This window comes from Patagioenas fasciata, chromosome 4 (assembly GCF_037038585.1).
Source record: "Patagioenas fasciata isolate bPatFas1 chromosome 4, bPatFas1.hap1, whole genome shotgun sequence".
Classification (NCBI taxonomy): domain Eukaryota; kingdom Metazoa; phylum Chordata; class Aves; order Columbiformes; family Columbidae; genus Patagioenas; species Patagioenas fasciata.
The window spans coordinates 2,360,502-2,375,526 of record NC_092523.1 but is presented as its reverse complement, the minus strand read 5'-3'; the positions used below and the strand labels follow the sequence as shown (position 1 = coordinate 2,375,526).

General features: G+C 55.4%; 1 protein-coding gene across 1 annotated transcript; it reads right to left on the bottom strand.

Moving 5' to 3' along the window:
* Positions 1 to 3,176: 3,176 nt before the first annotated feature.
* LOC136100915 (uncharacterized) lies at positions 3,177 to 5,428 on the bottom strand. The gene is made up of 3 exons (XM_065836466.2): positions 5,224 to 5,428; positions 3,856 to 4,040; positions 3,177 to 3,404 (listed from the first exon to the last, which is right to left on the bottom strand). The coding sequence occupies exons 1-3, from the start codon at positions 5,426 to 5,428 to the stop codon at positions 3,177 to 3,179; spliced, it is 618 nt and encodes a 205-aa protein (XP_065692538.2).
* Positions 5,429 to 15,025: the final 9,597 nt, after the last annotated feature.

Here is a 15,025-nt window from a genome sequence, read left to right as displayed (position 1 = left end):
TTAATTTCCACCGAAAGCAGGCAGCGCAGAGCTGGTGGAGCTGCCCGGCTTTATTTGATGTTTTAATCGGGAATGAAAGGGGAGGGAGAAGCCAGGGGAAATGCTCCCTGACCATTTAACGAGATTACACGATGAGACGGAGCCTGCAAACACGCACGGCCGACCCCGGCGCCCCGTGTCCCGGCTCCAGTTGCTTTCCCCGGCGCCCCAGCCTTTCCTCGGCACATGGTAATCCCATTTAGCAAAACCCCCAAAAATGAGAGTGCAAGGGGGGGCAATCAGACACGGAGAACGGGGCTGCTGGCTCAGGGATGGGATGCAAAAGCTGCCTGGGAAACTGGGTCGTGGGGATGTGGGGGGCTGGAGGGGTCCTGCTGCTCCAGCATCCAAACGCTTCAACCCGCAAACTTCTCCCATCCTGAATAAACGCGACCCATGCAAACAAGTCGCGTCCGTCGTTGCTGTGCGCTCAGCAGGAATAATCCTGGCGGGAATCCCTCCATCCCTCCGCCTCCCATCACATTTACCCAGCCACCCATTTGCACCTATTCCCTGCATTCATCCCCACCCATCCACATGCAGACCGGGCTCTGGGTAAATCATCCATCCTAATACATCTCACAGCCTACAAACCCGCTTATCTCCAGAGCAGAGTTTGCTGGGGAGGGCTCAGCGCTGTGTCTTTAGCAGATAAACCTTTATCCTCTTAATAATGCTGCTTAATTCTCACTTCCTTATAATGATCTGCCACTGAAAGGCAAGTTGGTTTTTGCAGACAGGTGAAAAATCAATGTCTTTAAGAAAGCAATGTGATACGTAGGATTGGAAAGGGACTAGTGGGGTTTTTTGGGATGCGCGTGAGGTTGGGGTAAGGACACAGCTCTTATTCTGCAAGACTTCTCTGGGGGATGAGAGGAGCCCAGATTCTGCCCCAGGTGGGTTGATCCAGCCCAAGACCCAAAAAAGCGCTCTCTCCATTTTTTTCCATGGTGCCAAATCGCTGTCCTTGGGTTTGATCCCAACCCACAAGTCCCAGTCGAGCTGTGGGAGCTGGGCTCTGCAAGACTTGCTCCCTGGACCAGAGACAGAGAAGCAAAACTGTATTTCCACCCCCTTTCCAGGGTTCCAGGGCTGGCGGGGGCTTGGCAGGGCATAAAATGACCCAGACTTTTTGCACACCATCAACTCCAGCCCATTATCAGGGTCAGACCTGGGCGTTGGGCTCTTCTTATCCCCACCCGTGCAGTAATCAGCTGCCTTATCCTGCGGACACCTTCCCTTCCCACCCAAAGGAACCTGCCAACAGGTTAATCGCTGGATGGGAGGAAGGCAGGGGATAGAAAGGGAACACAGATGTCCTGAGTCCTGTGCACTGCCAGGGACCAGCCACCCCCTCACCCACCATCCCAAAACCCTCCCAGCCAAACCCCAAGGTGCCAGAGGGCTGAATGCGGTTTAACCCATCTCATATACAATCTACCTTTTGAAACAAAACTCAATCAAGCCCAGCAGCTTTAATTGAAGTAATTTCCCTGGTTGGACACTGCCCACAGGGGGTGTCCATCCCCAGGAGCATCCCCCCGGAGCGGGTCCCCTGTTGTCCATCCCAGATGAACCCAGCACCGCCAAAAAGTCCCAATCCTGCCAGCTCCCAGGGGATTAAAGGTGTCCTGAGAACAACTTAACTCTGGCAATCAGCTCGGCCCCTGGCCGGGCGATATTAAAACATCCCCCGTAAGCCCTGTTGTCTCGGGGACAGTGGCAATAAACCCACCGGCGGGCGAGATTAGCGGGTTAAACCCGCCTGGGCTCTCAGCAGACATGTGAAGACATTAGCACAGTTTGGGCTCTTTGAGACTCGCCGGCTTAATCCCAGCTCTAAAAACAGCTGGAACAAAGAGCAGCTTCCGTCACATCGTCCTCCTCCTGGCACCAGCCCCTTCTTCTTGCACTGTCCCCCCCTCTCCAGGCACCATCCCCTTTTCCTGGTGTCACCCCCTCTTCGGGCATCATCTCCTTCTCTTTGCATTGTCCCCCTCTCCTTGCACAGTCCCCTTCTTAATTTTCCCCCCTCCTTGCACTGTCCCCTTCTTGTCCCTGTCTCTCTGCACTGTCCCCTTCAGTGGTCCCCCCTGCTCCTTGCACCATCCCCTTCTCTTTTCTTCACCCCCTCTCCTTGCACCAGGTTTCACACCTGCCCAAATGAACCCTCCACCTGGGTCCCATCTTTGCTCCAGCCCAATCACCAATATAATTCCTGCTGGATTTGAAACCTCTCAATTTGCCTAAGCAGGAGCAAACAATTACAATTTAAACCTGGCTAATGGTTGCCCAGCTGAGGTGGGACTGCAGGTGTCCAGCTCACAAAGCCACCACCCTGTTCTGCTCTGCAGGTACATTTTCCCTGGTTTTCCCAACTTTCCTGGCTCCAAAAGCCCCACAGAGCAGGTTGTAATCTCTGGGTTGGGATGTGGGAGCTGTGGGCAGAGATGGGGGCTGTGGTGAAGATACTGTTGGTAAGAAGGTGGATGGATGGACCATGAGATGGAGATACTCAACAAGGACCTGGCCTCAGGTGGGGATGGACATTTCAGCAGGGCCTGTTGTGATATGCAAGGGGTGATGGTTTTAAACTAAAGGAGGGAGATTCAGGCTGGACATGAGGAAGAAATTGTTGCCCTGAGGGTGGTGAGAGCCTGGCCCAGGTTGGCCAGAGAGGTGGTGGATGAACCATCCCTGGAGACATCCCAGGCCAGGCTGGACGGGGCTCTGAGCAACCTGAGCTGGTGAAGATGTCCCTGCTCATGGCAGGGGGGGCACTGGGGGAGCTTTGGAGGATACTTCCCACCCAAACTATTCTATTTTGTGAAGGTCCTGAGCTATTTTAGAGCATGAGGAGGCATCTGAGCACCCAGCACCTTTGGGACCAGCCTGGCTATGGGGCTGATTGTGGGTCCGGGTGTCCCCCAGACCTGCAGGACTTGCTTCCACCAAACACTTGCTGCCAATGCAGGCACATGTTGTTGTTGTTCCTGCAAAGATGAGCCCAAGACTTGCATAAATAATTTATTTTTGCACTGCAAAAATAACCGGTGCCCTGTTTATATTAATTACGCTCATTGCCAGCTATGAGACATTCATAGAATACACATGGGAAAGCAGCCCAAGGGGACGATTCAGCAGCTCTTTGTCACAGTTCGTGCGGGTGCTGTCCCCGAGGAGGCCGTGTCCTCCTGGTTGTCCTCCAGCTCCACCGCGAAGTCCTCGTCCTCCTTGCCGTGGTGGCTCTGCGAGTCACGGCTCCCCTGCGGGGTGGCCAAACGCATTTTGGCCAGTTGGGCTTGTTGCTGTTGCAGGCTTTGTTTCCTCCACTTGATCCTCCGGTTTTGGAACCAGACTTTCACCTTAGGAAGAGGTAAAGAGTGGCTTTCAAAGCTGGTTTTCTCCATGGACCTCATGGTCCTGCTAAACTCCATCAATGGCCAGACACTACCCAAACTTTTAGGTGCCCACAGCCTCAGATGTCCCCACCAAGATGGAAAATTGTCCCCTGCAACCCAGGAGCTGAGCCTGCCTTGGTAAGCTGGGACCTGCCCATGGTGGAGAAGATCCACCTTAACAAGAAGGTCAAGTTCAACCCCTCCATGTGGCCTTGGAACAGCCACTTTGTGACTCAGTTTCCCCATCTGTGGTCCTCCACTCTTTTAATGTAAATTATCTGCGATTCCTACCCCACAGGGCTCCTGCCCCAGGCTGAGGGACACTGTCCAGGTCCCAGCCATTGGCACCCAGGTTTGGGACCCTCCGTGGACCTGCTGGTGGGCGCAGGTGGAGATGGACCGCAGTGGGGCTCACCTGCTCTTCGGTGAGGCGCAGGGAGGAGGCGAGCAGGCACCGCTCCGTGCCCACCATGTACTGCTGCCGCGCAAACTCCTTCTCCAGCCGCGCCAGCTGGTCGCTGGTGAAGATGGTCCGGACTCGCTTGGCTTTGCTGGGCTTGGCTTTGATTGTGGGGAAGCAACACTTGGAGATCAGGAAGCCTGGAGATGAGAGAGAAAGAGAAAGGGGGAGGTCAGTGTGGAGAGGAGCCCTTGGAGGGGTCCCCTTTAGAATGGGCTCCCCCCCTTGGAAGGTCCTGTTTTGGGGAGGGGAAAAGGATCTTCCCATTTGGAGGTGTCTCCTTTGGAGAGAGTCCTCCATATAGAGAGGATCTCCTTGGAGAGGTGAACACAGGTCCCTCTTGGAGACAATCCCTTTGGAGGGAGTCCCCACAAAGAGGTATAAGGAGCTCCCCCATTTGGAGATGTCCCCCTGACAGAGGCCAGAGGGGCAGAGGAGGGTCCTCGTTTGAGAGATCCCCTTGGGAGAGGGAAACAGAGGATGTCTCCCATTTGGAGACATCGAATGGGAAGGTGGACAGAAGTCCCCATCCTGGAAGAAGTCCCCTTACAAGGAAGGTCCCTGCTTTGGAGAAGTGGCCAATGGCCTCCCCTTGGAGAGATGGAAGGTCATCCCCATTTGGAGATGTCCCTGTGGGAGCAGCACATTCAGGTCCCCATTTGGACACATCCCCATGGCAAGAGGTAGACAGCCCCCTCCTAGAACAGGTCCCATGGAGTGGGGTCCAGCATTTTGGAGAGGTGGACAAAGGTCGCCCCGCTGGGGAACGGGCAGGAGGTCCCCATTTGGAGATGTCCCCATGGGAGAGGTGGATTTGTGTCCCCCTGGACAAGATCCTCATTGGAGAGGTCCCTTTTTGGACATGTCCCCATGAGCGAGGTGGCCAAAGGTGTCTCCCTTGGGGAGTGGGCAGGAGGTCCCCATTTGGGGTGTCCCCACGGGAGATGTGGATGTGAGTCCCTGAGGACAAGCTCCCCTTCGGAGGGGACCCCAATTGGAGATGTCCCCATGGGATAGGTGAACTTGGGTCCCCCTGGGTAAGATCCTCATTGCAGGGGTCCCCGTTTGGAGATGTCCCCATGGGAGAGGTGATGTGGGTCCCCTGGATGAGATCCCCTTTGGAAGGGTCCCTGTGTAGAGATGTCCCCATGGGAGAGGTGCCAAAGGTCCCAGCATGGAGACCTGGCTGGGGGTTCCCATTTGGAGCTGTCCCTACAGGAAAGGTGGCTGTGGGTCCCCGGGCAGAGATCCCCTTCGGAAGGGTCCCCATTTGGGTGTCCCCACGGGAAAGCTGGAGCGGGGGTGTCCGGGGGTCGGCGGTACCTGTAGCCCCGAGCCGGGCGGCCCATGCGGGGAGCGCCCCGCAGCAGGCGGTGCAGAGCGGCTGGGGGGCGGCGGGCGGCAGGAACCGGGCGGCGGCGGGGCTGGGAACCGGGGGGAAATCCCGGGGGTCCGGGGGGGCGCTTCCCAGCAGCGCCGCGATGGTGAAAGCCTGGCCGGGCCGGGCGGCGGGCGGCGGGGCCGGCATGGCGGGCTGTGCTCGGGGCCGGCCCGCCCGCCTTTATACGGACCCGACCCCCCGGGGCGCTCGGCGGGACGGGGCGGGCGGGGAGCGGTGGCACCGGGATGGGCCCTGCCCGGGGGGCGGGGGAGCCTGGGGTACCTCTGCCCGCCATGGGGATGCCCCCCCGTGTCCTACTGCCCTCGATGGGGATGTCCCCCCACGTCCCACAGCCCTCCATGGAGATGTCGCCTCATGTCCCCCTGCCCTCAAATGAGCTGTCTGCCCATGTCCCACTGCTCCTGAACCGGGTGTACACCCGATGTCCCTCTGCCTTCAACTGATGTGTCCCCCCATGTCCCACTGTCCTCAACTAAGGTGTCCCCTCATGTCCCTCTGCCCTCCATGGGGATGTCCCCCCATGTCACCCTGCTCTCGACTGGGGTGTCCCCCGTGTCCCTCTGCCCTCCATGGGGATGTTCCTCCTGCTCTCAGCTGGCGTGTTGCCCATATCCCTCAGCCCTCAAACAGTGTGTCCCCCCATGTCCCCCTGCCCTTGATGGGGCTGTCACCCCCATGTCTCACTGCCCTCAATGGGCACGTCCCGCTGCCCTCTATTGCGGTGTCCCCCCCCATCCCCCTGCCCTTGAATGAGGTGTCCCCCCATGTCCCCTGCCCTTGATGGTGATGCCCCCTCCATGTCCCACTGTCCCCGAACAGGGTGTACCCCCAATGTCCCCTTGCCCTCAACTGGTGTGTCCCCTGAGGTCCCCCTGCCCTTTAATGAGGTGTGTCCCCCATGTCTCTTTGCCCTCAACTGGGGTGTCCCCCCCACATCCCACTGCCATCTGATGGGGATGTGACCCCCACGTCCCCCAGCCCTCGACCAAGGTCTTGCACCCATGTCCCCCTGCCCTCAGTGGAAGTAACCCCCACTTTCCACTGCCCTCTATCAGGGTATCCCCCGATGTCCCACTGCTCTCAAGTGGGGTGTCCCCCCCCACTCCCCCTGCCATTGAAGTAGAGACCGCTATGTACCCCCCCACCCCGAGGTGGCTTTGCCTCTGAAATACCTTGGCAGGAGGATCCAGACACCCGGGTGACACCACAGAACAGCCAGTGTCACCTCAAAAGCCACCAAAGCCCCCAGTGGGACTTGGGGTCCCCCTTGTCACTCTGAGTCCACCATGCTGGCACAAACCCCTATTCTTAGCTGGTTTTTGGAGGACACAACGTACCCCGGGCCAGCAAAGGGACAGGACCAGGGATGCTCCAAGAGGCAGTGGCAGAGATGGGGGGGGGGGTGTGTGATCTCGCACCACCCCCCCCCCAGCTCACCCCTCTCTGCTGATGGGATTCAGATGGTCATTAGGGTCTGAAATTCTTAACATCGCGCAGCTTTTCCTAATGAGCTGGGAAAAGTCACACCTCGGGTCGGCGCCATGGGGGGGCGAACCCCGGTCAAAGGACTGCACCGGGGCTGGGGGGTTTATTGGGGAGGAAATGGGGGCACGGGGGAGTTTGGGGGGCTGGGGCCTACATCTGCACCACAACCCCCCCTCGCTTGGCTTTCACAGGCTCCCCAGAACCCAACACACGCACACGTGTGGCCCCCTCAAAGCTGGGAAAATAAAACAATATCCCAAGGGATCGCTCCGGTGCTGAGAAAATCATTATGAGGCTTTGCCCCGATGGGGTGTGTGGTCACCTTGGGATGGGGACGGGGACAGGGACCCCGCAATTCCACATTACCGGGGCACATCCCAGCCTGGTACCAGCAAGAGAGGGCTCCCCGGGCTGTTTTTACATTAAAAACCCATAAAAACCCCGTGGTGGGCACTGCACCGGTGACGATGCCACATTCCCATCACGGGGGCATCGCCGCTGCGGTGGGGGCAAATACAGGCCCTGGTGGGGGGAGAGATGAAAGGACAGCAGATTTGGTGTTATTAGATCTTAATTACAGCCTTGAAAAGGCCGAGATAAAAAGGCAGGAGGCCCCCCCGAAGGGCTCGGTGGGCTCTGGTTGTTTGGTTGTTTGGTCAGGAGGTGCTTTCCCTTTTTTTATTCCCTTTTTCCTTTCTCTCTGTTGGATGGAGCTGAGCAAACATCACCCCCCACCCAGTATCCCCCCACTACAGGGTGGGGGGTGCCTGGCACCCCTGTGCTGGATGGGATTCTCATGGGGTTGGGATCCAGGTGATGCAGAGCCAAACTGGGGATGCTGGTACCCAGTGATGCTTTGGGACAGCCAGGTGGGAAAATCCTGTCCTGGGAAGGGGGGGATTTAGTAATTTGGGGGGTGATGCTGTGCAAAAAGTACAAGAGTGCTGGAATGGGGGGATCGCTGCCCATAAACCGAGTGTCACCTTTTAGCAGGTTCCCATCTGGGTGGGGGGAAACGTGAACCCCGGGATGGCTCTTGCCTAATTTTGAGGCAAAATTGCCCCCAAGGCTCGGGCTCCTGAGCTAATTAATAACAATGCTGCTCATTAGCCCTCAGCCGGCTGTCTGGGCAGGGTGTGGATTGTCTGTCTGAGGAGCAGTGGGACTTCCAGGGCCACCCCCTTGAGCCAGGACACCCCCGGGGTGACCCCCCAGTCCCCAGGGCCCCCCCTTGGTCTTGTGTTCATCCCCTGTCCCGCAGCATCCCTCTGTCTGGCCCTTGTCTGTCCGTCCGTCCCAGCTCCTGGAGCCTTTCACCCACTATAAATAACTTTGCATCCTACTGCTGATACTTTGCTGTGGGCACCCACAATTTGCAGGGTAAATGAGTATTTTTTACCAATTCAGCTGAAATTATGGGAAAAAACTAAAGTGTTTGGACACCCGCTGCCATCAAGTGGCTGGGGAGGCTCCAGGCCAACCCTTGGTCCTGCAGATAATTGTATCCAAATCCCAGGCACCCCCCCGATTAAATCCACTCTCCCTTTGGTCTTATTAAAGGTCTTGTCGCCCGGATTTGGGACGCAGAATGAAGTTCTGCCTTAAGCATCATAAGATATGCAGCTCCGCTTCTGCTCTCGATAGACTTGACCCAGCTCTAGGGAGGTTTTTGCAGGCCGGACTTAGAGGTGCGCGGGTCAGCGCCACCGCCGGGGGCTGCTTGTGGCTGCAAAGGCAGGAAAAGAATAAAGGAAAATGTATATTTGTTTAAATCCTGCAAATTATTGACCTGGGGAACTCCTTGCTTGGGTGCTCTTGGAGGCTGAGAGCTTCAACACAGGAGCTGCTCCAAATAATAACATTTGTAGCTGTGTGATATGGGGTAAAACGTGCTCTAAACTGGGGGAGTTCTGCAGTGGAACTGGGGGCCTCAGGACTGCGTTGGGTTCCCCAGGGCTGGGATGGGTCCCCACCTGAAGGAAAACTGGTATTTTTTAATTTTCCATGATCTTTATTTCTGTCTCCTGGCTTTTTAGAGCTGTGGTTTGTGGGGTTTGGACCCAAGAACGTCCCAGTTAGAGGGGAGCCCAGTTAGCAAGTACCACTGCCAGTGAGTATACCAGTTAACAGGCATCCCAGTTGGTGGCATCCCAATTACTGGGCTTTCCAGTTAGCAAGCATCCCAATTAGTATGATCCCAGTTGGTGAGAATCCCAGTTATTGAGTGTCCCAGTTAGCATCCCAGTTAGTGGGCATACCCAGTAACAGGCATCCGAGTTAGTGAGCAGCCCCAGTAGCAGGCATCCCAGTTAGTGAGCATCCCAGTTAGTGAGCATCCCAGTCAGTGAGCATCCCATTTAGCAGCGATCCCAGTTAACAGGCATCCCAGTTAGCAGAATTCCAGTCAGTGGGCTCCCAGTTAATGAGGGTCCCGGTTGGGAGGTATCCCAGCGGGCAGGGTCCCGGTAGATCCCAGTAGGTTCCAGTTGGGGTCCCGATGCGGCCGTTCCGTCGCTGACCGGCAGAGGCCACTGCCCGACCGCGGCTGCGACACCGGCTGGGACCGCGGGAGGGGTCACCGGGCTGGGGACACTGGGATGAGACACACCGGGCTGGGACACCGGGCTGGGACCGCAAGAGGGGACACCGGGCTGGGACACTGGGCTGGGACGGCGGCAGGGGGCACACCAGGCTGGGGACCCCGGGCTGGGACACAGGGCTGGGACCACGGGAGGGGACACCGGGCTGGAGACACTGGACTGGGACACCGGGCTGGGACCACAGGAGGACACTAGGCTGGGGACCTCGGGCTGGGACACCGGGCTGAGACATTGGGCGGGACCACGGGAGGGGACACCAGCATGGGGACACTGGCAGGGGGACGCTGGGATGAAACACACTGGGCTGGGACAGCGGGATGGAGGACACACCGGGATGGGACACCAGGCTGGGACAGCGATAGGGGGGACGCTGGGATGAGACAAACTGGTGTGGGATACAGGGCTGGGACAGCAGGTTGGGGGACAGTGGGGTGGGACGGCAGGAAGGGGGACACTGGGGCAATGGAGTGGGGTCATCGGGGTGGGGGACACCAGGATGGAACAGAAGGCTGGGACAGTAGGAAGGGGGATACTGGGATGAAACACAGAGAGTGGGACATACCAGAGTGGGGGACACACACCAGGGTGGCACAGTGGGCTGGGACACACCAAGGGTGTGACATATTGGGATGGGAGACATTGGGAAGGGTCACTGAGCTGGGACACACCAGGGTGGGACACACCAGAATGGGACACATTGGAATGGGAGATACTGGGCTGGGACACACCAAGGCTGGAACATACTGGTCTGGGACACATCAGGATGGGACAAACTGGGGTGGGACACAGGAGTGTGGGACACTCCAGGCCAAGCTGGATGGGGCTCTGAGCAACCTGAGCTGGTGAAGATGTCCCTGCTCATGGCAGGGGTGGCACTGGGGGAGCTGGGACGGTCCCTTCAATACAAACCATTCTGTGATTCTATGAACCAGCCCCCCAAAATCCCATTTATCGACCCTAAAAGGCCACATCCCAGGGCAGAACCCCCAGGCCATGCCTGTCCCCACCGCCCCGTGGGGCAGCAGCAAGTGGGGGCCAGTGGAAAGCTGAGGTTTGTCCTTCTCCACGTGCTGGTTATGGGGCAATGGGGCAAAAAATATCCCATGGCAGTGTCTCTCCTCCTATTTTCCCCAGGCTGGAACCCAACATGGGGGGTTTGCAGCATCCCCAGGACAAGCAGCATCTCTATGGGTCCCCCCCTTTTTTGTACTACCACCTGCCCCCCTAAAATCCAAGAACGAGTCCAAACCCGTGCCCATCTGCCCAAGCCGGGAAAAGTCAAAAGCAGTGTCATTGCCAAATCCAGAGGCACCCGTGGAATTGATGGCGCCGGATTTCCACCTTTATTTGTCAACAAGGCCCGCTGGCCGCTCCCCCCGGCCCCGCCAAGCCCCATTAATCCCCCATACAATTGCAGTTTGCTGTGCAAACAGCTTTCGGGGGGGGGTCAGCGTGGGGTTTGCATAGAAATGTGTCATTTGGGGGCGAGCGGCGGCTTTGCGGGTAAGCCGGCGGGCGGACGGCATCGCTAACGCCGGATTGAAATGACTTTTTGGAAGCAATTGCCCTTCAATAACCCTAAATCCTTGGCTGTGAATGGGGAGGGGGGGTTAACTCCTGGCCATTATTCCCACCTTATTATCTATTGATTGACTTTTAGGAAGGGTAATAACGTAAATAGATTGATGCTCTGAATTGTGCCCCGAGATCAAATGGTTGATTTTCCTGATGGGTAAAGCTCGGAGTTTGGATTTTAAACCCCCGCTCAAATTGGGGATGAAGGGGTGATAGGGGCAAGGATGGGGAAAAACGGGGGGTACAAGCCATGAGGAGCAACAGCTCGTGTCCCCCCGCTCTCAGAATAAAAGCAAATTATTTCTCCTATTTTCCTTCCCGAGATGAACGATAAACTGTCCATCCCCAAAAGAAACTGATAACGCCTCTAATTTTACCGCGAGGCCTAAAAATGCCATTTCTACGCAAAACAGGGCGCCGCTCTCCTCCCCGGCCGCCTTTTGATAAACGGGGGGATATTTTATTTGCCTTTTTGTCTATTTCCCTTTCGCTTCGCAAGGGGAAATGCCCCCGGAGCTACGAACAACGTACAATAAAAGCAAAATCATATTTTAGTCAAAATAGGCAGACGGCGCTCGCAGCCAACTTCCAAATTAGCATTTTGAGGGCAAATATGCAGACAATTTGAGATAATGAGGCCTGATTATTCAATCCAATGAATGTTAAATAGGCAGCGAGGGCGCCCGCGCCTTATCTCGCTCGCTTTCCATTTATTTGAGTTGAGTTTAGTTTTAATCGTTTCCCATTTGAACTCTTTATTTGTCTTGGCTTCAGATTCCCCCTCCCTTTATTCCTGGGCATTCCAGATGGGATTTTGCAGCTGGAAATCACCCCCTTCAAAACATTTTTAGGGAGAATTTTGCGGCTTGTCCCCCAAAATATCAAAGCCTGGTGGGGGGTTTGGGTGCTGCTGTTGGGCCTGGGCTGTGTGTCCGCCCTCAAATTGGGCGATTTTGGGGTGGTTTTTGGTGGCGCTGTGAGATTTGGGGTGATGCAGCCCCAATTTGGGCTCGGCCTTCACTCCTTTAGTCCCAGGGGGGGCTGTCACTGCGATGGGGAGTGGTGTTTTGACCCAAAAATGGGGGGAAAAAGGCAAAATGATGCCATTAGCATCGTTTTCCAGCTCATTGCTGGGTTAGGTGAGAGGCCTCAGGCAGGGATGCTGTTGCTTTGGTATTTAGGGGGGAGATGCAGCGATGCAGAGAAGGAAGCGAAAATTAATTAAAGCAAAAATTCAAGTGGAAGGAAAAATTAAAGCTAAGTTTGAACAAAAAGAATTTAAGTGGGAGGGAAAATGAAGGTTAAAGCAAAAATTCAGGTTAAAGTAAAAATGGAAGTTGAAGGAAGAATTCAAGTTGAAGGAACAAAAAGGTGAAGCGGGAATTCAAGTTAAAGCAAAACTTCAGGTTAAAGGAGAAACGAGAGTTGAAGGGGAAATTAAGGTTAAAGGGAAAATTAAGGTTAAAGCAAAAATCAAGGTTAAAATAAAAATGGGAGTTGAAGGAACAAAAAGGTGAAGCAGGAATTCAAGTTAGAGCGAAAATTAAGGTTAAAGGAAAAATGAAAGTTGGAGGAAGATTTAAAGTCAAGGGGGGAAAAGAGCAGAAGTTGAAATTGAAGCAAAAATTCAAGTTGAAGCAAGAATGAAATTTAAAGCAAAAATGAAATTTAAACATTGAAGCAAAAATGAAAGTTGAAGCTCAAATTAAATGTGCGGCAAAAATTAAAGTTCAAGCAAAAGCTGAAGCAAAATTAAAGCCAAGTTTAACCCAGGCTGGGCTTGCAAAGGGACCCATGAAGCAGCAACATGGTCCCTGTGTTTCCACTGCCCTGTTTATCCTGTGGTTCAAGAGAAGAATAAAAGGCAAATCATTGATTTGGGGGTTAATTAAAAAACCTCTTTCTGCCTCAAATGCGGAGGTGGTGGCGAAATCAAAGAGATGAATAAATCAGAGCAGTGGAGGGAAGGTGGAGGGAGACAGAACGCAAAACAATTACGGGGGGCAAGGGTGGCAAATGGAGAGGAGGAGATAGGGGAGGAGGAGAGATAATCAGAAAGTTCCAAAAGAAGGGGAAAACAATCAAAAGAAGGTAAAATAAAGAGCAGATGCTGAGGGGGGATAAGCACCGGGCTGCAGGGATAATTGGATTTTAGTTCATCTTGGGGGCGATAAGCAACTCGCAGCATGGTTGTTTTATTCCTATATGAAGCGTATTTTAATGTGGGATTTTGGGACAGTGCAGCACCGCCCCAAAAAATATGGGTGCTGAGGGGTTTTTGGCCCCGTTTTCCCCAGTTTATGCTCTTGCTGGGAGGGTTTTTGGGGTAGAATTGGGTTATTCCTGCACTCAGCGGCTTTGGGCTCCTCTGCAGCTGTTTGGGGTGAGCAGGAGCTGTGTCAGCCCCCAGAGCAAGGAGAGGGGACACAGTGACCCCAAAGGGGACAGAGTGACCCCGAAGGGGACATAGTAACCCCAAAGGGGACACATTGAGCTCAGAGGGGGCACAGTGACCCCAAAGGGGACATAGTAACCCCAAAGGGGACACAGTGAGCTCAGAGGGGGCACAGTGACCCCAAAGGGGATATAGTAACCCCAAAGGGGACACATTGAGCTCACAGGGGGCACAGTGACCCCAAAGGGGACAGAGTGAGCTCAGAGGGGGCACAGTGACCCCAAAGGGGACAGAGTGACCCCGAAGGGGACATAGTAACCCCAAAGGGGACACATTGAGTTCAGAGGGGGCACAGTGACCCCAAAGGGGACAGAGTGACCCTGAAGGGGACATAGTAACCCCAAAGGGGACACCGTGAGCTAAGAGGTGGCACAGTGACCCCAAAGGGGACAGAGTGACCCCAAAGGGGACACAGTGAGCTCAGAGGGGACACAGTGACTCCAAAGGGGACATGGTGACCCCAAATGGGACATAGTGGCCCAAAGGGGACATGGTGGTCCCAATGGGGACATAGTGATCCCAAAGGGGACACAGTGACCTCAGAAAGGACACAGTGACCCCAAATGGGACACAGAAACCCAAAAGGGGAGGTAGTGACCCCGAAGGGCACACAGCAACCCCAAAGGGGACATAGTGGCTCCAAGTAGGATACAGTGACCCCAAAGGGGACCTAGTGACATCAGAGGGAGAGCAGTCACAGCACAAAGGGGACCCAGTGACCCCAGAGGGGACACAGCAACCCCAAAGGGGACAGAGTGATTCCAAAGACGACATAGTGACCCCAAAGGGGACACAGCAACCCCAAAGGTGACACCGTGAGCTCAGAGGGGACACAGTGACCCCAAATGGGACACAGTGGCCCAAAGGGGATATGGTGGCCTCAAACAGATGATAGTGACCCCAAAAGGAACATAGTAACTCCAAAGGGGACATAGTGATCCCGGAGGGGACGTAGTGACATCAGAGGGAAAACAGTCACCCCAAAGGGGACAGGGTGACCTCGAAGGGGACACAGTGACCCCAAATGGGACATAGTGGCCCAAAGGGGACATGGTGACCCCAAAGGGGACATAGTGACCCCAAAGGGAATGCGAAAACCCCAAAGGGGATGCAGTGACCCTGAAGGGAACACAACCACCACAAAGGGGACACAGTGAGCTCAGAGAGGACCCAGTGACCCCAAATGGGACACAGAAACCCCAAAGGGGACATAGCGACACTGAAGGGGACACAGCAACCCCAAAGGGGACACGGTGAGCTCAGAGGGGACACAGTGAGCTCAGAGGGGACACTGTGACCTGAAAAGGAACGTACTGACCCCAAATGGGACACAGTAACCCCAGAGAGGACACGGTGGCCCTGAAGGGGACCGACCTAGTGACATCAGAGAGAACACAGTCACACCCCAAATGGCATGCAGCAACCCCAAAGGGATACGGTGACCTCAGAGGGGACATGGTGACCCCAAATAGGACTTAGTGACCCAAAGGGGACACACAAATCCTCAAAGGGGACGTAGTGACCCTCAAGGGGATACAGCAACCCCAAAGGGGACATAGTGAGCTCAGAGGGGACCCAGTGACCCCAAATGGGGCACAGTAACCCCAA